The sequence below is a fragment of the Salmo trutta genome, chromosome 33, assembly GCF_901001165.1.
Source record: "Salmo trutta chromosome 33, fSalTru1.1, whole genome shotgun sequence".
Classification (NCBI taxonomy): Eukaryota; Metazoa; Chordata; class Actinopteri; order Salmoniformes; family Salmonidae; genus Salmo; species Salmo trutta.
Window position 1 is genome coordinate 18,050,256 of NC_042989.1, and position 21,889 is coordinate 18,072,144.

Sequence of the window (21,889 nt, forward strand, 5' to 3'; positions counted from 1 at the left end):
CAGCCATGATTGGGAGTCTCATAGGGTGGCGCACAATTGGCTCAGCATCGTCCGGGTTAGGCCGTCATTGTAAATAAGAATTTGTTCTTAACTGACTTGCCTAGTTAAATAAAGGTTAAATAAAATATAAAACCTTTGACAACTATACAGAAAGTCTTTCAATTGCTGAAATAAGCATACTGAACAAAAATATAAACGCAACATGCAATAATTTCAACGATTTTACTGAGTTATAGTTCATACAAGAAATCAGTCATTTGAAATAAATTCATTAGGCCATAATCTAAAGATTTCACATGACTGGGCAGGGGTGCAGCCATGGGAGGGCATAGGCCCACCCAATTGGGAGCCAGGCCCAGCCAATCAAAATTAGTGTTACCCCACAAAAGAGCTTTATTACAGAGAAAAATACTCCTCAGTTTCATCAGCTGTCCGGGTGACTGGTCGCAGACGATCTTGGAGGTGAAGAAGACGGATGTGGAGGTCCTGGGCTGGCGTGGTTACACGTGGTCTCCGGTTGAGGCGAGTTAGACGTACTGCCAAATTCTCAAAAACAACGTTGGATGCGGCTTATGGTAGAGAAATGAACATTAAATTCTCTGGCAACAGCTCTGGGAGACATTCCTGCAGTCAGCATGCCAATTGCACGCTCCCTCAACTTGAGACATTTGTGGTATTGTGTTGTGTGACAAAACTGCACATTTTAGAGTAGCCTTTTATTGTCCCAAGCAGAAGGTGGACCTGTCTAATGATCATGATATTTAATCAGCTTCTTGATATGCCACACCTTTTTTATATTTTTTACATTTTATTTCACCATTATTTAACCAGGTAGGCCAGTTGAGAACAAGTTCTCATTTACAACTGCGACCTGGCCAAGATAAAGCAAAGCAGTGTGACAAAAACAACAACACAGAGTTACACATGGGATAAACAGACGTACAGTCAATAAGACAATAGAAACATATATGTACAGTGTGTGCAAATGTAGTCAGGTTAGGGAAGTAAGGTAATAAATAGGCCATAGTGGCGAAATAATTACAATTTAGCATTAACATTGGAGTGATTGATGTGCAAGTAGAGATACTGGGGTGCAAAAGAGCAAAAAAATAAATAACAATATGGGGATGAGGTAGTTGGGTGTGCTATTTACAGATGGGCAGTGTAAAGGTACAGTGAGCTGCTCTGACAGCTGATGCTTAAAGTTCAAGAGGGAGATATAAGACTCCAGCTTCAGTGATTTAAAAAAAAATGGTTCCAGTCATTGGCAGCAGAGAACTGGAAGGAAAGGTGGCCAAAGGAAGTGTTTGGCTTTGGGGATGACCAGTGAAATATACCTGCTGGAACCTGTGCTACGGGTGGGTGTTGCTATGGTGACCAGTGAGCTGAGATAAGGCGGGGCTTTACCTAGCAAAGACTTATAGATGACCTGGAGCCAGTGGGTTTGGCAACAAATATGTAGTGATGGCCAGCCAACAAGAGCATACAGGTCGCAATGGTGGGTAGTACAGTTGGTGTCGGAAGTTTACATACACCTTACCCAAATACATTTAAACTCAGTTTTTCACAATTCCTGACATTTAATCCTAGTACAAATTCCCTGTTTTAGGTCAGTTAGGATCACCACTTTATTTTAAGAATGTGAAATGTCAGAATAATAGTAAAGAGTGATTTATTTCAGCTTTTATTTATTTCATCACATTCCCAGTGGGTCAGAAGTTTACATACATACCCAACTAAATTGTTTAACTTGGGTCAAACGTTTTGGGTAGCCTTCCACAAGCTTCCCACAATACAGTGAGGGAAAAAAGTATTTGATCCCCTGCTGATTTTGTACGTTTGCCCACTGACAAAGAAATGATCAGTCTATCATTTTAATGGTAGGTTTATTTAAACAGTGAGAGACAGAATAACAACAACAAAAAATCCAGAAAAACGCATGTCAAAAATGTTAGAAATTGATTTGCATTTTAATGAGGGAAATAAGTATTTGACCCCCTCTCAATCAGAAAGATTTCTGGCTCCCAGGTGTCTTTTATACAGGTAACGAGCTGAGATTAAGAGCACACTCTTAAAGGGAGTGCTCCTAATCTCAGTTTGTTACCTGTATAAAAGACACCTGTCCACAGAAGCAATCAATCAGATTCCAAATGGCCAAGACCAAAGAGCTCTCCAAGGATGTCAGGGACAAGATTGTAGGCCTACACAAGGCTGGAATGGGCTACAAGACCATCGCCAAGCAGCTTGGTGAGAAGGTGACAACAGTTGGTGCGATTATTCGCAAATGGAAGAAACACAAAAGAACTGTCAATCTCCCTCGGCCTGGGGCTCCATGCAAGATCTCACCTCGTGGAGTTGCAATGATCATGAGAACGGTGAGGGCCTTTGTTACTTCTAGGTTGGACTACTGCAATGCTCTACTTTCCGGCTACCCGGATAAAGCACTAAATAAACTTCAGTTAGTGCTAAATACGGCTGCTAGAATCCTGACTAGAACCCAAAAATGTGATCATAATACTCCAGTGCTAGCCTCCCTACACTGGCTTCCTGTTAAGGCAAGGGCTGATTTCAAGGTTTTACTGCTAACCTACAAAGCATTACATGGGCTTGCTCCTACCTATCTTTCCGATTTGGTCCTGCCGTACACACCTACACGTACGCTACGGTCACAAGACGCGGGCCTCCTAATTGTTCCTAGAATTTCTAAGCAAACAGCTGGAGGCAGGGCTTTCTCCTATAGAGCTCCATTTTTATGGAATAGTCTGCCTACCCATGTGAGAGACGCAGACTCAGTCTCAACCTTTAAGTCTTTACTGAAGACATATCTCTTCAGTAGGTCCTATGATTAAGTGTAGTCTGGCCCAGGGGTGTGAAGGTGAACGGAAAGGCTGGAGCAACGAACCTCCCTTGCTGTCTCTGCCTGGCCGGTTTCCCCTCTTTCCACTGGGATTCTCTGCCTCTACCCCTATTACGGGGGCTGAGTCACTGACTTACTGGTGTTCTTCCATGCCGTCCCTGGGAGGGGTGCGTCACTTGAGTGGGTTGAGTCACTGACGTGGTCTTCCTGTCTGGGTTGGCGCCCCCCCTTGGGCTGTACCGGAGATCTTTGTGGGCTATACTCGGCCTTGTCCCGGGATGGTATGTTGGTGGTTGGAGATATCCCTCCAGTGGTGTGGAGGCTGTGCTTTGGCAAAGTGGGTGGGGTTATATACTACCTGTTTGGCCCTGTCCGGGGGTTTCATCGGATGGGGCCACAGTGTCTCCTGACCCCTCCTGTCTCAGCCTCCAGTATTTATGCTGCAGTAGTTTGTGTCGGGGGGCTAGGGTCAGTCTGTCACATCTGGAGTATTTCTCTTGTCTTTTCCGGTGTCCAGTGTGAATTTAAATATGCTCTCTCTAATTCTCTCTTTCTTTCTTTCTTTCTTTCTTTCTTTCTTTCTTTCTTTCTTTCTCTCTCTCGGAGGACCTGAGCCCTAGGACCATTTCACCTGGCCGTGCTGCTGCTCCAGTTCCAACTGTTCTGCCTGCAGCTATGGAACCCTGACCTGTTCACCGGACGTGCTACCTGTCCCAGACCTGCTGGAACCCTGACCTATTCACCGGACGTGCTACCTGTCCCAGACCTGCTGTTTTCAACTCTCTAGAGACAGCAGGAGCGGTAGAGATACACTCAAAGATCGGCTATGAAAAAGCCAACTGACACTTGTGTTACTGACTTGTTGCACCCTCGACAACTACTATGATTATTATTATTTGACAATGCTGGTCATTTATGAACATTTGAACATCTAGGCCATGTCCTGTTATAATCTCCACCCGGCACAGCCAGAAAAGGACTGGCCACCCCTCATAGCCTGGTTCCTCTCTAGGTTTCTTCCTAGGTTTTGGCCTTTCTAGGGAGTTTTTCCTAGCCACCGTGCTTCTACACCTGCATTGCTTGCTGTTTGGGGTTTTAGGCTGGGTTTCTGTACAGCACTTTGAGATATCAGCTGATGTAAGAAGGGCTATATAAATACATTTGATTTGAATCAGCCCAGAACTACACGGGAGGATCTTGTCAATGATCTCAAGGCAGCTGGGACCATAGTCACCAAGAAAACAATTGGTAACACACTACGCCGTGAAGGACTGAAATCTTGCAGCGCCCGCAAGGTCCCCCTGCTCAAGAAAGCACATATACATGCCCGTCTGAAGTTTGCCAATGAACATCTGAATGATTCAGAGGACAACTGGGTGAAAGTGTTGTGGTCAGATGAGACCAAAATGGAGCTCTTTGGCATCAACTCAACTCATCGTGTTTGGAGGAGGAATGCTGCCTATGACCCCAAGAACACCATCCCCACCGTCAAACATGGAGGTGGAAACATGCTTTGGGGGTGGCTCAAGAAGAAGCACATTAAGGTCCTGGAGTGGCCTAGCCAGTCTCCAGACCTTAATCCCATAGAAAATCTGTGGAGGGAGCTGAAAGTTCGAGTTGCCAAGCGTCAGCCTCGAAACCTTAATGACTTGGAGAAGATCTGCAAAGAGGAGTAGGACAAAATCCCTCCTGAGATGTGTGCAAACCTGGTGGCCAACTACAAGAAACGTCTGACCTCTGTGATTGCCAACAAGGGTTTTGCCACCAAGTACTAAGTCATGTTTTGCAGAGGGGTCAAATACTTATTTCCCTAATTAAAATGTAAATCATTTTATAACTTTGTTGTTGTTATTCTTTCTCTCACTGTTCAAATAAACCTACCATTAAAATTATAGACTGATCATTTCTTTGTCAGTGGGAAAACGTACAAAATCAGCAGGGGATCAAATACTTTTTTCTCTCACTGTAGTTGGGTGAATGTTGTCCCATTCCTCCTGACAGAGCTAGTGTAACTGAGTCAGGTTTGTAGGCCTCCTTGTTCTATAGGATTGAGGTCAGGGCTTTGTGATGGCCACTCCAATACCTTGACTTTGTTGTCCTTAACCTCTCTTGGGTAGGGGGCAGTATTTTCACGGCCGGATGAAAAACGTACCCAAATTAACCTGTTAGGGCTAGGGGGCAGTATTTACACGGCCGGATAAAAAACGTACCCGATTTAATCTGGTTACTACTCCTGCCCAGTAACTAGAATATGCATATAATTATTGGCTTTGGATAGAAAACACCCTAAAGTTTCTAAAACTGTTTGAATGGTGTCTGTGAGTATAACAGAACTCATATGGCAGGCAAAAACCTGAGAAGATTTCATGCTGGAAGTGGCCTGTCTGACAAGGTGTTGTTCTTCTTGCCTCTGTTTATTGAAGACTGAGGATCTTTGCTGTAACGTGACACTTCCTACGGCTCCCATAGGCTCTCAGAGCCCGGGAAAAAGCTGAACGATATCGAGGCAGCCTCTGGCTGAAACACATTATCGCCTTTGACAAGTGGCCGATCAGAGGACAATGGGCTTAGGCGCGTGCCCGAGTCGACCCCGTGCTTTATTTTCTTTCGTCTGTTTACCTAATTGCAGATTCCCGGTCGGAATATTATCGCTTTTTTACGAGAAAAATGGCATAAAAATTGATTTTAAACAGCGGTTGACATGCTTCGAAGTACGGTGATGGAATATTTAGAATTTTTTTGTCACTAAATGCGCCGTGTGCGTGACCCTTATTTACCATTCGGATAGTGTCTTGAACGCACGAACAAAACGCCGCTGTTGGAACATAACTATGGATTATTTGGGACCAAACCAACATTTGTTATTGAAGTAGAAGTCCTGGGAGTGCATTCTGACGAAGAACACCAAAGGTAATCAAACTTTTCTAATAGTAAATCGGAGTTTGGTGAAGGCTAAACTTGCTGGGTGTCTAAATAGCTAGCCTTGTGATGCCGGGCTATCTACTGAGAATATTGCAAAATGTGCTTTCACCAAAAAGCTATTTTAAAATCGGACATATCGAGTGCATAGAGGAGTTCTGTATCTATAATTCTTAAAATAATTGTTATGCTTTTTGTGAACGTTTATCGTGAGTAATTTAGTAAATTGTTAGTAAATTCGCCGGAAGATTGCGGGGGTATGCTAGTTCTTAACGTCACATGCTAATGTAAAAAGCTGTTTTTTGATATAAATATGAACTTGATTGAACAAAACATGCATGTATTGTATAACATAATGTCCTAGGGTTGTCATCTGATGAAGATCATCAAAGGTTAGTGCTGCATTTAGCTGTCTTCTGGGTTTATGTGACATTATATGCTAGCTTGAAAAATGGGTGTCTGATTATTTCTGGCTGGGTACTCTGCTGACATAATCTAATGTTTTGCTTTCATTGTAAAGCCTTTTTGAAATCGGACAGTGTGGTTAGATTAACGAGAGTCTTGTCTTTAAAATGCTGTAAAATAGTCATATGTTTGAGAAATTGAAGTAATAGCATTTCTAAGGTATTTGAATAACGCGCCACAGGATTCCACTGGCTGTTACGTAGGTGGGACGATTTCGTCCCGCCGGCCCTAGAGAGGTTAAACGGCCTACTACTTGGGCCCAGGAACTAGAATATGCATATTAGATTTGGATAGAAAACACTCTGAAGTTTCTAAAACTGTTTGAATGATGTCTGTGAGTATAACAGAACTCATATGGCAGGCAAAAACCTGAGAAAAATCCAACCAGGAAGTGGGAAATCTGGTTCTTGTAGTCTTTTCAAGTCATTGCCTATCTAACACACAGTGACTTAGGGTTCATTTTGCACTTCCTAAGGCTTCCACTAGATGTCAACAGTCTTTAGAACCTAGTTTCAGACTTTTGCAGTGAACAGAGAGCGAACAAGAAGGCCAGGAAGTTGGTGACTCAGAAAATGACATGAGTTTTGTGGCGCACATTCACGTGATGAGGTATCTGTGTTCCAAAACGTTTTTTCAAGACATTGAAATCGTCCGGTTGGAATATTATTGAAGTTTTATGTTAAAAAGGCCCTAAAGATTGATGCTATACAACGTTTGACATGTTTCAACGAACGTAAATATAATTTTGGGCGCGCTTCCTACATTTGGAGTAGCTTACTGAACGCGCAAACAACAAGGAGGTATTTGGACATTAAATTATGGACTTTATCGAACAAAACAACATTTATTGTGGACCTGGGATTCCTGAAAATGCCTTCTGATGAAGATCATCAAAGGTAAGTGAATATTTATAATGCTATTTATGATTTTAGATTACTCCAAAATGGCGGGTATCTGTATTGCCTGGTGTATGTTTCTGAGCGCCATAGTCAGATTACTGCAAAGTGTTCTTTCCCCGTGAAGCTTTTTTGAAATCTGTCACAGCGGTTGCATAAAGGAGAGGGTTATCTATAATTCTTTGAATAACAGTTTAATATTTTATCAACGTTTATGATGAGTATTTTTGTAAATTGTTGTGCTGATTCACCGGCAGTATTGGAGGCAAAATATTTTCTGAACATCACGCGCCAATGTAAAATGCTGTTTTTGGATATAAATATTAACTTTATCGAATAAAACATACATGTATTGTCTAACATTGAGTCCTAGGAGTGTCATCTGATGAAGATCGTCAAAGGTTAGTGCTTAATTTTAGCTGAATTTCTGGTATTTGTGACCCCTCTTCTGCTTGGAAAATGGCTATGTAGTTTTTCTTGTGTTGTACCTGTCCTAACATAATCTAACTTTATGCTTTCACCGCAAAGCCTTTTTGAAATCGGACAATGTGGTTACATTAAGGAGAAGTGTACTTTTAAAATGGTGTAAAATAGTCGTATGTTTGAGAACTTTGAATTATGACATTTTGTTGTTTCGAATTTGGCGCTCTGCGTCCCACCTGCCCAAGAGAGGTTAAGCCATTTTGCCACAACTTTGGAAGTATGCTTGGGGTCATTGTCCATTTGGAAGACTCATTTGCGACCAAGCTTTAACTTCCTGACTGATGTCTTGATGTTGCTTCAATATATCCACATAATTTTCCTCCCTCATGATGCCATCTATTTTGTGAAGTGCACCAGTCCCTCCTGCATCAAAGCACCCCCACAACATGATGCTGCCACCCCCGTGCTCCACGGTTGGTATGGTGTTCTTCGGCTTGCAAGCGTCCCCCTTTTTCCTCCAAACATAACGATGGTTATTATGGCCAAACAGTTCTATTTTTGTTTCATTAAACCAGAGTACATTTCTCCAAAAAGTACGATCTTTGTCTCCTTAAGCAGTTGCAAACCGTAGTCTGGCTCTTTTATGGCGGTTTTGGAGCAGTGGCTTCTTCCTTGCTGAGCGGCCTTTCAGGTTATGTCGATATAGGACTCATTTTACTGTGGATATAGATACTTTTGTACCTGTTTCCTCCAGCATCTTTAAAAAAAAAGTTTTATTTCAACTTTATTTAACCAGGTATGCTAGTTGAGAACAAGTTCTCATTTACAACTGTGACCTGGCCAAGATAAAGCAAAGCAGCTCAACACAAACATAAACACAGAGTTACACATGGAATAAACAAGCATACAGTCAATAATACAGTAGAAAAAAGTATATATACAGTGGGTGCAAGTGAGGTAAGATAAGGGAGGTAAGGCAATAAAATAGGCCATAGTGGCGAGGTAATTACGATATGGCAATTAAACACTGGAGTGATAGATGTGCAGAAGATGAATGTGCAAGTAGAGATACTGGGGTGCAAAGGAGCAAAATAAATAAATAAATACAGTGTGGGGATGAGGTAGTTGGATGGGCAATTTACAGATGGGCTATGTACAGGTGCAATGATCTGCGAGCTGCTTTGACAGCTGGTGCTTGAAGTTAGTGAGGGAGATAAGAGTCTCCAGCTTCAGTGATTTTTGCAGTTCGTTCCAGTCATTGGCAGCAGAGAACTGGAAGGAAAGGCGGCCAAAGCAGGAATTGGCTTTGGGGGTGACCAGTGAAATATACCTGCTGGAGCGCGTGCTGCGGGTGGGTGCTGCTATGGTTACCAGTGAACTGAGATAAGGTGGGGCTTTACCTAGCAAAGACTTATAGATGACCTGGAGCCAGTGGGTTTGGCGACGAGTATGAAGCGAGGGCCAGCCAACGAGAGCGTACAGGTCGCAGTGGTGGGTAGTATATGGGGCTTTGGTGACAAAACGGATGGCACTGTGATAGACTGCATCCAATTTGTTGAGTAGAGTGTTGGAGGCTATTTTGTAAATGACATCGCCGAAGTCGAGGATCGGTAGGATAGTCAGTTTTACGAGGGTATGTTTGGCAGCATGAGTGAAGGATGCTTTGTTGTGAAATAGGAAGCCGATTCTAGATTTAATTTTGGATTAGAGATGCTTTATGTGGGTCTGGAAGAAGAATTTACAGTCTAACCAGACACCTAAGTATTTGTAGTTGTCCACATATTCAAGGTCAGAACCGTCCAGCGTAGTGATGCTGGACGGGCGGGTGCGGGCAGCGATCGGTTGAAGAACATGCATTTAGTTTTACTTGCATTTAAGAGCAGTTGGAGGCAACGGAAGGAGAGTTGTATGGCATTGAAGCTCGTCTGGAGGTTAGCTAGCACAGTGTCCAAAGAAGGGCCAGAAGTATACAGAGTGCTGTCGTCTGCGTAGAGGTGGATTAGAGAATCACCAGCAGCAAGAGCGACATCATTGATGTATACAGAGAAGAGAGTCGGCCCGAGAATTGAGCCCTGTGGCACCCCCACAGAGACTGCCAGAGGTCTGGACAACAGGCCCTCCAATTTGACACACTGAACTCTATCAGAGTAGTTTGTGAACCAGGTGAGGCAGTCATTTGAGAAACAAAGGCTGTTGAGTTTGCCGATAAGAATGTGGTGATTGACAGAGTCGAAAGCCTTGGCCAGGTCGATGAATACGGCTGCACAGTATTGTCTCTTATCGATGGCAGTTATGATATCGTTTTGGACCTTGAGCGTGGCTGAGGTGCACCCATGACCAGCTCGGAAGCCAGATTGCATAGCGGAGAAGGTACGGTGGGATTCGAAATGGTTGGTGATCTGTTTGTTAACTTGGCTTTCGAAGACCTTAGAAAGGCAGGGTAGGATAGATATAGGTCTGTAGCAGTTTGGGTCTAGAGTGTCTCCCCATTTGAAGAGGGGGATGACCCCGGCAGCTTTCCAATCTTTGGGGAATTCAGACGATATGAAATAGGGGTTGCAACAATTTCGGCAGATAATTTTAGAAAGAGAGGGTCCAGATTGTCTAGCCCGGCTGATTTGTAGGGATCCAGATTTTGCAGCTCTTTCAGAACATTAGCTGTCTGGATTTGGGCGAAGGAGAAATGGGGGAGGCTTAGGCGAGTTGCTTTAGGGGGTGCAGGGCAGTTGACCGGGGTAGGGGCAGCCAGGTGGAAAGCATTGCCAGCCGTAGAAAAATGCTTATTGAAATTCTCAATTATCGTGGATTTATCGGTGGTGACAGTGGTTCCTAGCCTCAGTGCAGTGGGCAGCTGGGAGGAGGTGCTCTTATTCTCCATGGACTACAGTGTCCCAGAACTTTTTTGAGTTTGTGCTACAGGATGCAAATTTCTGCTTGAAAAAGCTAGCCTAACTGCTTGTGTATATTGGTTCCTAACTTTCCTGAAAAATTGCATATCACGGGGGCTATTTGATGATAATGCAGTACGCCACAGGATGTTTTGTGCTGGTCAAGGGCAGTCAGGTCTGGAGTGAACCAAGGGCTATATCTGTTCCTGGTTCTACACTTTTTGAATGGGCATGCTTATTGAAGATGGTGAGGAAGGTACTTTTGAAGAATAACCAGGCATCCTCTACTGACGGGATGAGGTCAATATCCTTCCAGGATACCCTGGCCAGGTTGATTAGAAAGGCCTGCTCACTGAAGTGTTTTGGGGAGCGTTTGACAGTGATGAGGGGTGGTCGTTTGACCGCGGACCCATCACGCATGCAGGCAATGAGGCAGTGATTGCTGAGATCCTGGTTGAAGACAGCAGAGGTGTATTTAGAGGTCAAGTTGGTCAGGATGATATCTAAGAGGGTGCCCATGGTTACGGATTTAGGTTTGTACCTGGTAGGTTCCTTAATAATTTGTGTGAGATTGAGGGCATCTAGCTTAGATTGTAGGACGGCCGGGGTGTTAAGCATATCCCAGTTTAGGTCCCCTAACAGTGTGAACTCTGAAGATAGATGGGGGGGCAATCTATTCACATATGGTGTCCAGGGCACAGCTGGGGTCTATAACAAGCGGCAACGGTGATAGACTTGTTTCTGGAAAGGTGGATTTTTAAAAGTAGATGCTCGAATTGTTTGGGCACAGACCTGGAAAGTATGACATAACTCTGCAGGCTATCTCTGCAGTAGATTGCAACTCCGCCCTCTTCAGCATTTCTATCTTGTCGGAAGATGTTATAGTTAGGGATGGAAATTTCAGGATTTTTGGTGGCCTTCCTAAGCCATGATTCAGACACGGCTAGGACATCACAGTTGGCAGAGTGTGCTAAAGTAGTGAATAAAACAAACTTAGGGAGGAGGCTTCTAATGTTAACATGCATGAAACCAAGGCTTTTACAGTTACAGAAGTCAACAAATGAGAGTGCCTGGGGAATGGGAGTGGTGCTGGGGGCTGCAGGGCCTGGGTTAACCTCTACATCACCAGAGGAACAGAGGAGGAGGAGGAGCAGGATCAGGGTACGGCTAAAGGCTATAAGAACTGGTCGTCTAGTGCGTTCGCAACAGAGAGTAAAAGGAGCAGATTTCTTGGCGCGGAAGAATAGATTCAAGGCATAATGTACAGACAAGGGTATGGTAGGATGTGAGTACAGTGGAGATAAACCTAGGCATTGAGTGACGATGAGAGAGGTTTTGTCTCTAGAGGCACCATTTAAGCCAGGTGAGCTCACCGCATGTGTGGGGGGTGTAACAAAAGCGCTATCTAAGGCATTTTGGGCAAGGCTAGGGGCTCTACAGTGAAATAAGACAATAATCACTAACCAAAACTGCAGAGAAGGCGTATTGACATTAGGGAGAGGCATGTGTAGCCGAGTGATCATAGGGTCCAATGAGTAGCACTAGATGAGTCAGGGAGCCAATTCCGTAGTCGCTGCTACGCTAGGCGAGCTGGAGACACAGCGATTCAGACAGCTAGCGGGCCGGCGCTAGCAGATGGGCATTCGGCGACATCGCAACGGAAGAGCCTGTTGAAACCACCTCGGACGGTTATGTCGGCAGACCAGTCGTGATGGATCGGCGGATCGCCAGGCCAGTTGGCAAAAAAGGTATTGTAGCCCAAGAATTGGCTGGTGGACCTCTTTGGCTAGCTGGGAGATGGGCCTAGCTCCAGGCTAGCTCCAGGCTAACTGGTGCTTGCTTCGGGACAGAGACGTTAGCCAGGAGTAGCCACTCGGATAGCAGCTAGCTAGCTGTGATGATCCGGTGTAAAGGTTCAGAGCTCGCGGTAGGAATCCGGAGATGTGGTAGAGAAAAAGCAGTCCGATATGCTCTGGGTTGATATCGCGCTGTGCAGACTGGCAGGAATTGACCGGGTTGAGGCTGGCTGATGTCAGAGTTAACGGTGAGGATCGCTAGCACTGGCTAACTAACAAAATATATACGAAGAAAATGATATATACATGGGACTGGATGGGACAAGACAAAAACACACGTCCAACTGCTACGCCATCAAGCCAGCTAAAGGTGAAGACCGCTAGCCGTGGCTAACAGTGACTACATGGTAGTAGCTAGTTAGCTGGCTAGCTTCTGATGGTGGTTCCAGTTATAACGTATAAAAATATCAGATCCATACCACATTGGGTGAGGCGGGTTGCAGGAAAGTATATTTAGATTGTAGGTGGAAAGTGAGATTAAAATATATACAAAAAAAACGATGAAAACCGACTATTTACATGGGACAAGACAAACACACGTCCGACTGCTACGCCATCTTGTCAACCACCTGTCAGGTGGATGGATTATCTTGGCAAAGGAGAAATGCTTACTTGGATGAAAACAAATTTGTGCACAACAGAGAGAAGCTGTTTGTGCATATCGAACATTTCTGGGACATTTTATTTCAGTTCATGAAACATGGGACCAACACTTTACATGTTGTGTTTATCTATTTTTTCAGCATAAATCAAATCCATGATGAGAATAATCAGATGAACTGATACCAGACACGGACCTGGTGGCGTAGCAGGAAGATTGGAGTACCATGAACCAAGAGGTTGAGTTCAAATCCCAGGTGAGGACATGTTGAATAATAATGACCGTATAAATGAATATGTACAATCTAATCATACATTTTAAATGCACTGTTTGTGACTATTCCTAATCTTGCCAATAGACAAAGAGCTATGAATGGATTAGTGGTTCACTAATCATGGCCTTGATTGGCTAGACAACAATAACAAGACGTGATGTATAATATATTTTTCTTTGGCCACAAATGTTCCTGCAAAGTTCCCATGAATCATTTCTAGAACATTAATATCTTATGTTCTGAGAACAAGGCAACCATGTTCTGTGTGTGTTTGGTGGGACATTGATGGAATATTCTCCTAATCCACAGAAAACTAGACACATTAATGTTCTTGCAATGTTCCCATGAAACGTATCTAGAACATTCATATCTTAAGTTCTGAGAACATAGTAACCATATTCAGGGTAAGTTCTATTTGACATTAAAGGGATACTTCGGAATTTTGGCAATGAGGCCCTTTATGAACTTGTGGATACCATTTTTATGTCTCTGCGTGCAGTTTGAAGGAAGTTGCTAACCAGCACTAGCACAATTGCTAACTATTGTTAGCGCAATGACTGGAAGTCACTACGGGCCTTAAGCTTGAATTGGTCATCAAAAAGAAAGGAGGACCAAGGCACTCTTCATATAAAAACTCAGACTTGTTTCGGCTGCATGCCCTTCATCAGGGAGTTTTTAAACTTTGTTTCCATTTAACATGCCATACAAATAAAGGCATTTTAAATAATTATATGAAGAGTACATACAAAACACAATTAAGATGTTTAACAATTAGGCACATCAAGAGGTACAATAATTTCACCATTGATTGGAAAGTGTCGCTCACAATAAGTATGGACCATTCTACCTTTTTTTGGCTGTCAGTTCTCTCAATGTATGACTTCAGTCCTGTAAATGTTTTAAAATGAGGCTCCCCTAATCTCCCTAGCCCAAAAAGCCTCTGACTGCACTGCACCCCTGATGGGACAATTACCTATAAAAACAAACAAACTGGTGGTGTGTGCCAGTCCCAGACTAGGATGATGGATGAGAGAATGGAGAGAAGAGAGCGAGGGGGAGGTCTCTGTGGTCTTACAAAACAGAGATGTACAATGACTGCTGAGAGGCTAGTGCTGGGTTGTCACGCATTCACCACAAACGGTGGGAAAGGAAAACAGAACCAACTCCAAACAGTTTGTGGTGGAGATCAGAGAGGGTGAAAATAATGTTGTTCAGTCTAATAAAATACACATAAGAAAACAGTATGCCTCAAGAAAAAAAACATCTCTTTCCTGTGTGGGAGTAGGTATCTAGTAATACAGGCAGGCAGGTTGAAGTTATCTTATACAATCTCGCCCTGCTTCAGCACTACTGAAGGCTAGAATACTTTTCATTACATAGTACAGGGCTCCCGAGTGGCACAAGACACTGTATCTCAGTACAAGAGGTGTCACTGCAGTACCTGGTTCGAATCCAGGCTGCATCACATCCGGCCGTGATTGGGAATCCCATAGGGCGGTGTACAATTGGCCCAGCGTTGTCCGGGTTTGGGCGGGGTAGACCGTCATTGTAAATAAGAATTTGTTCTTAACTGACTTGCCTAGTTAAATAAAAAACAGGAAGGCCAAGCTAGATAAATCAGTTGTGAGTTACACTCAATACTGTGTAAGGAGAGATATGCTATCTATCATTTGGATAAATTGACTGACTCGATGATTTATACACTGTGCCTGCACTGTGCAATCATAGAGATATTTCTGAACTGAGCATGGTCCAGTGTAAATCATGTAGGCAACCTGACACTGCAGGTTATTACAGCAATGTACAGTAAAATAATGTATTTTAAGTACAGCAGACAGCCATGACATTGATGAAATACACTCGTGTGAACTTTGACATTCCTCCTCTTGGTGTGTCTACAGTGTATATCTAACCAGGAATAATCAACAGCTTTGCCCTCTTGTTGACATCTCAGTCAACTTCATATTGAACAGGAGCCAAAATAACTTTGTTAGAATCACATTTCCCCAGATCCGCATCCCGGCCCTATGATACTCGCTACACAATGGACATCATTCTCTTTCCCCACTGTTATCCTGATCTGATCTATGTGATTAGGGTTCTACCCCAAAACAAGGCCAGTGTGAGAAACCATCACAAGACCAGGAAGCAGCTCCTTTGGTCGGCCCCTGCTCTCCCCTCTCCTCCCCTGCAGTAGGCTCTGGACCTAATTAGGCATCTTAGAGTAATTAAACTAAACAGAGCTTTCACGCTCCACTCCTCTCATTCATCACGCTCTACTCAAGCACAGAGCCATCCTACTGTACTGTATGTACACAGGCAGAGAGAGCAGCACTACGGCCTTAAAGTGGAGGAAGTAGACCAGTGACCAGTAACTTGACTTACTAAGAGTTTAAATACTTGTCTCTTGCACACCACATCATGTCCTCTTATATGCTTTACGGGGCTTCATAGGTTAATGTTAAGGTGAACATGTGTCTTGTTGGACTATTCCGAATTAAAGAGCCTCTGCTTTAACAAACCAGAGTTTAGCCTTGGGATAGGGAAGAAGTTAAGATCTGCTTGAGTCACCGAGGATGATGCAATATGAAACAACATCCCATGCTGCTGTTGACATTGGGATTGAGCAGTATAGGATATAAGAGAGGAGGGGACTAACTTCAATCCCCCTTCCTAAATCTCCTTATTTCAGAGCCATGAATCCATGGGTCTTTTAACATCTGCATATCGACATGATCTTGACCTGAGCGGAAGAGTTAAGTGACTGACTTTAAATCACTTCCTCAAAAGATGGCAAGTTTTGAGTCATGTACATGGTTTCTGGGTAGCGTCATCGTAAAGGTGATTTCACTGTGAATGGTGTTACTTGGCAAACAGTAATATACTGTAATGTAGAGCAGACTGCAAGACACCTTTCTACTTACCGATGACAATGAGGGTATAGTTGATGTTAACACTGCCGAAGCCATTGGTGGCTTTGCAGACGTAGGTTCCAGCATCCTCGGCCTCCACCTCCTTGATCTTCAGGCCCAGGCGGAGGATGCGGAAGCGGATCCAGCCGCTGTGGATGTTGCGGCCGTCCTTGGTCCACATGATGAGGGGTGGAGGGTCTCCCTCCACAGGGCATGGTAGCTTGATGGAACTCCCCAGGCGTACTGGCTGTCTGTGGGCCACCCTCTCAGACACCCACGGAGGACCTGGAGCAACACACAAATTGAGTTGAACCATATGTATGTTCAACAACAGTCTTCATTTAATCTAGACATATAATACAGACTACATTGATATACATCAATAAACCACATATTACTATAACTCATTTCTAATTTGAACTGATTTGATACCAATTGATCTCTGACTTGGGCTGTATTGAATTAAGCAAAAACCCTTGAATGCTTTTTGGGAAGACGTGGGGGCTTATTCATTACCCCTTCTTTCGTCTGATTACCGAGAGATGTTGAAACCAGATTGTAATAATTGGACTAGCCTTGTCATCCATTACAGACAGAGTTGGAGGCTCTGGCTCTGGTTGTGTGTAGCGTGCGGGAGATCAAAGCGCAACGGAGAGGGCAGGGCCACTGTGGGGTGGACAGCAGCCCCGCTCCCTGCTCCTAATTGGCTCGGGTTGGCCTCCTCTGATCTGGTGAAGTGGAGCTGGCTCAGACAACCTGTGATAGTAAAGTTACTTAGGAAGCCTGCACAATTCACTGAGACAGCTTAAAGCAGCAGTAGTGCTGAACCGGACCACAACATAACAGAGAGAAACTGAGCACAGTGAAACAACAGAAATTAGCAGATGAGTAGAGTAAAAAATGTGGAGAATGCAACGTAATTTAACAAAACAGTTACTGCTCTTAAAATTAGCACTTGGCGTAGTCTGTCTTTCAATACAAATGGTCAGTCTGGTAGCAGTAAAACCTTTGGGAAGGCAGAATAAACAAGACCTCTCTCAACACACACTCAGTCACATTCCAACAGTGCATTTCAAACATATGGTAAACAAGCAGTTCATTATAGAGATGGGGGTGTATAGGGAAGGGGGCTGCAGATAACTCCATCTGGGCCTTTATTGGTCACGTTGCTAACAGATGTGGCTCAACTCAACAGCAGGTAAAGGATCTGGAACCCTGGGCTGCCTGGGGGTAGTAACCCTTCGGGGAGGTGGACTTCAGGGTCTGTTCATTGTAATGGTAACAGACCACTCACAAGTTGTGTGTACCATTTTTGTTAAACTGCATTATCAACACACTAATCTACTAGACTGCATAAAGTGGACAGTCAAAGGGTGAGTGTACGTTATCCTTTCACTCCACTCTGACTGCTCCATGAGAGAAGGTGAACCCTATGCTATGTTAAATCAGTCTTACACACGCACACAGACGTACTCCCAGATACGCACGTGGAGTGCACAGGCTCTGTCGTCCTCTCTGGTCTTCCTGTTCTGCAGCATGCACAGGAAATTGTAAGTGTCACTGTTTACGTCTGTGGGGAGAACGTGACCACAATCTTTTTGGGGTTTTCAGCCGGCCCATATCTCACTCCTCTGCTACCATGAGAGTAGAACAGAGGGACTCAGTGTTCACTCCTCCTCAACAGCCTATCTGCTCAGAACCACAGAGAGAGCGAGAGAGAGGTCACAGCACGGAGGAAATACCCACTGCCTAGCCTGAGTCTCAGCTTCACTAATTCATAAAGCTAATGAGTGGTTATCTAATGCAATCAACTGCTTCTAAATGTACAATGACAACAGAGAAGCGACCTTCTACCACAGATTAAATAAACGACTAATTTCTATCAACTAACCAGGCCTATAGCAAACTGTCAAAATGCACTACTTCAGCATTATCAGAACAAAGCCTTAGGGGTCAAGTTTTTCTAACCCCACATTCTCTTTCTTCTGTATCATGAGAATGATCTTTTGGAGAAATGTTATTTTCAAAGAGCGCATTGTTTATGCAAGAAGAAGAACAAAGTATTTCTTTAGTGTTGTTAAAGAACTGAAAGCACTCACAAACACTTTTTTTCCCCGCGAATAAACACTTTGGCTTAATAAACTAGAAGAGGGCTTGGCAGCCACACCAAGTGTGTGGAATGTTTAAAAGCCTTTTGATGTGCTTTGAAAAACAAGACATGAAGAGGTGCTGAAAGTCAAGGCCACCGTCTGTATAACGTAATAAGTGTTTGTGCTGTATGAATGACCACCATCCTCTCCTCAACAGAAATACTTCTCCTCCTCCTCTATCTCAAGGACAGGTTCTTTTAAAAGTGTAGCTGAAATGAAGCCTCAGATTAAATGCTTAGAGACAGAGACCCTCCCTGTGAAGTAAATACTCAATAGGTCCATTGCAGTGACATCAGTTTGTAACTCTGTTACACACTTAGATTCAGTTTGTTCTTCTACATGATCTATGACACACCGCATACTTCAATCTACTCTAAGAAAGTCTGTTCATGTCAGTGGAGGAACCCTGTTACTAAACAGTGGGATGACAAATGGAACTCTGGAAGATTTACATCAAACGGGTCAGCACTTGAGTGTTTACACAACTGGTTTGCGTTATTAGCATCCCTGTAAATGGAAAGCGATACATATGACCGCATGCATGAGCTTTCCCGTGTTTCCCTAATGGTGAAGGGCCTTATTTTAGCCGAGCTCTGCGTTTAAATGGAATCTTTCATGGTGAGGAAGAGGAGGTCTGGCGACTCACAGAATTAGCTCTGTTTTTCTTTGCTCAATTTGGTGATGGATTATTTTAAGAGAAAGCGGCACATTAAACAAGAGGCATTCTTGTGATTCAGGCTAAATATATCTCTGGTTTCATTAACTGTTTGGAGGGGTTAAGCAACTGTTGATTCAACATGAGGACAGAGCTAGAGAGAAACAGAGCAGGGAATCAGAGAATGAGAAAGAAAGAGGGGAACACACAAGCAGACTGTATTAGTCTGCCAGGCTTCAGTGATGTTCAGATGGGCTGGCAGCTCTTCCCTCCTTTCTGCTTTCTTCTTCAAAACACCTGTGGATATGTAATGATGTGTACATGCATTTTTTCCTCTCTACGAGTGCTTTGGTCTTTCTAGTCATCGCAAACAGGTCAATAAAGGAATGACTCCATTGCTGACAGACATTAGAATAGAGAACACCTGGGTCTCAAGAAACCGCACTGGGTGATGCATGCAATACAGTAAACACCACACTTACAGAGCATTCAGAAAGTATTCTAACCCTTTTCCACATTTTGTTACATTACAGCCTTATTCTAAAATCTATTGAATTGTTTTTTTTCCTTCATCAATCTACACACAATACCCCATAACGACAAAGCAAAAAGATATATATTTTTTGTTGCTAATTTATAATAAAAAAATGAAATATCACATTTACTTAAGTATTCAGACCCTTTACTCAGTACTTTGTTGAAGCTCCTTTGGCAGCGATTACAGCCTCGAGTCTTCTTGGGTATGACGCTACAAGCTTGGCACACTTGTATTTGGGGAGTTTCTCCCATTCTTCTCTGCAGATCCTCTCAAGCTCTATCAGGTTGGATGGGGAGCAATGCTGCACAGGTCTCTCCAGAGATGTTTGATTGGGTTCAAGTCCGGGCTCTGGCTGGGCCACTCAAGGACATTCAGAAACTTGTCCCAAGCCACTCCTGCGTTATCTTGGCTGTGTGCTTAGGGTCATTGTCCTGTTGGAAGGTGAACCTTAGCCACAGTCTGAGGTCCTGAGTGCACTTGAGCAAGTTTTCATCAAGGATCTCTTTGTACTTTGCGCCGTTCATCTTTGCCTTGATCCTGACTAGTCTCCCAGTCCCTGCCACTGAAAAACATCCCCACAGCATGATGCTGCCACCACCATGCTTCACCGTAGGGACGGTGCCAGGTTTCCTCCAGACGTGACACTTGGCATTCAGGCCAAAGAGTTCAATCTTGGATTCATCAGACCAGAGAATCTTGTTCCTCATGGTCTGAGAGTTATTTTAGTGCCTTTTGGCAAACTCCAAGAGGGCTGTCATGTGCCTTTTACTGAGGAATGGATTCTGTCTGGCCACTCTATCCCAAAGGCCTGATTAGTAGAGTGCTGCAGAGATGGTTGTCCTTCTGGAAGATTCTCCCATCTCCACAGAGGAACTCTACAGCTCTGTCAGAGTGACCATCGGGTTCTTGGTTACCTCCCTGTCCAATGCCCTTCTCTCCTGATTGCTCAGTTTGGCCGAGTGGCCAGCTCTAGGAAGAATCTTGGTGATTACAAACTTCTTTCATTTATGAATGAGGGACGCCACTGTGTTCTGGGGGACCTTCAATGCCGCAAAAAATGTTGGTACCCTTCCCCAGATCTGTGCCTGGAAACAATTCTCTCTGAGCTCTACGGACATTTCTTTGGTTTTTGCTCTGGTATGCACTGTCAACTGTGGGACCTTATCCTTATATAGACAGGTTTGTGCCTTTCCAAATCATGTCCAATCAATTTAATTTACTACAGGTGGACTCCAATCAAATTGTATAAACATCTCAAGGATGATCAATGGAAACAGGATGCACCTGAGCGAAATTTCAAGTCTCATAGCAAAGGGTCTGAATACTTATATAAATAAGGTATTTCTGTCTTAGTTATTTTATACATTTGCAAACATTTCTAAAAAACAGTTTTTGCTTTGTCATTATAGGGTATTGTGTGTAAATTGCTGAGGAAAATGTTTTATTTAATCCATTTTAGAATAAGGCAGTAACGTAACAAATGTGGAAAAAGTCAAGGGGTCTGAATACTTTCTGAAGGCAATGTAGTTGTACCACACTAACACCATGGCTACACAGGTCACGCGTGTGCATGCGCCATCGTGCGCATGTTGATTTTGTCTATCCCCATCATAGACTTAGACATCGCATCAGTGTATCTGTCCCATTATGGTGTCTGTGAGAGCACGGGCAGCACAATTGAGGCCATCTCCATTTTGAAGTAGTCAATTTTCTTCTTCTATTAGAAGAAAATTGTTGGCAAACAAATTGAAAGGGTGCATATAATATGGTGATTTTAATCAAAATAAGTAGTGAGTCACAAACAAAAGAGGTGTTGTGCAAATACAGAATGCAACTTCCAAATAAAAATCAGTCTGTAAATATGCCATTATAGTTTAACAAACTATATGTCATGATCCAAAAGCAAATTAGTCACAAATGATGATTTGCAAATTAACGCAATACAGTTTTTTTCTGATTAATGCAGCATATTTTACAAACATATTTTCTACTTTGCAAACACAACAGTGGTCAAATATGTTTTCGTGAATATGACTGATTAACTCTTGTGACCTGCCTCTTACATATTTATGACTTGTATTACATTTGTGAGTTGACTCGCATTTTTGAGTTGCTCCACATATTTGTGAGTTGCGTTTTACAGATCAGTTGTGCAAATGTAATATACAGAATCTAGACTAGGACATCTTCAGTTCTCATAAAAATAAGATAAAAATGAATATATTACAATAACTTGAAAATGCATTTGTTTTGGTATCCTAGCTTCCTTTCTTCTTTTCATATCTTAATTCCCTCCTTTCCTAGCTTGCTTTCCTTGATCCCTTTTGCTTCCTTTCCTCCCCTTCTTTGCTTTCCTAGCTCTCTTTCCTCCTATCCTTTCTTAACTCAATTTTCTTTCCTCCTAGCCTAGCTTCCTTTCCTCCATTCCTTGCACCCTTTCATTCCTAGCTTCCTT

General features: G+C 43.4%; 1 protein-coding gene across 1 annotated transcript in view; it reads right to left on the minus strand.

The window, feature by feature from the left end:
* The window catches only part of LOC115172543 (fibroblast growth factor receptor-like 1), a 62,662-nt gene that overhangs the window by 17,747 nt on the left and 23,026 nt on the right, over window positions 1-21,889 (minus strand). The window contains exon 3 of the mRNA XM_029730093.1: window positions 16,104-16,376. Coding sequence (XP_029585953.1) covers window positions 16,104-16,376 — 273 coding nt within the window. The remainder of the gene's footprint in view (window positions 1-16,103; window positions 16,377-21,889) is intronic.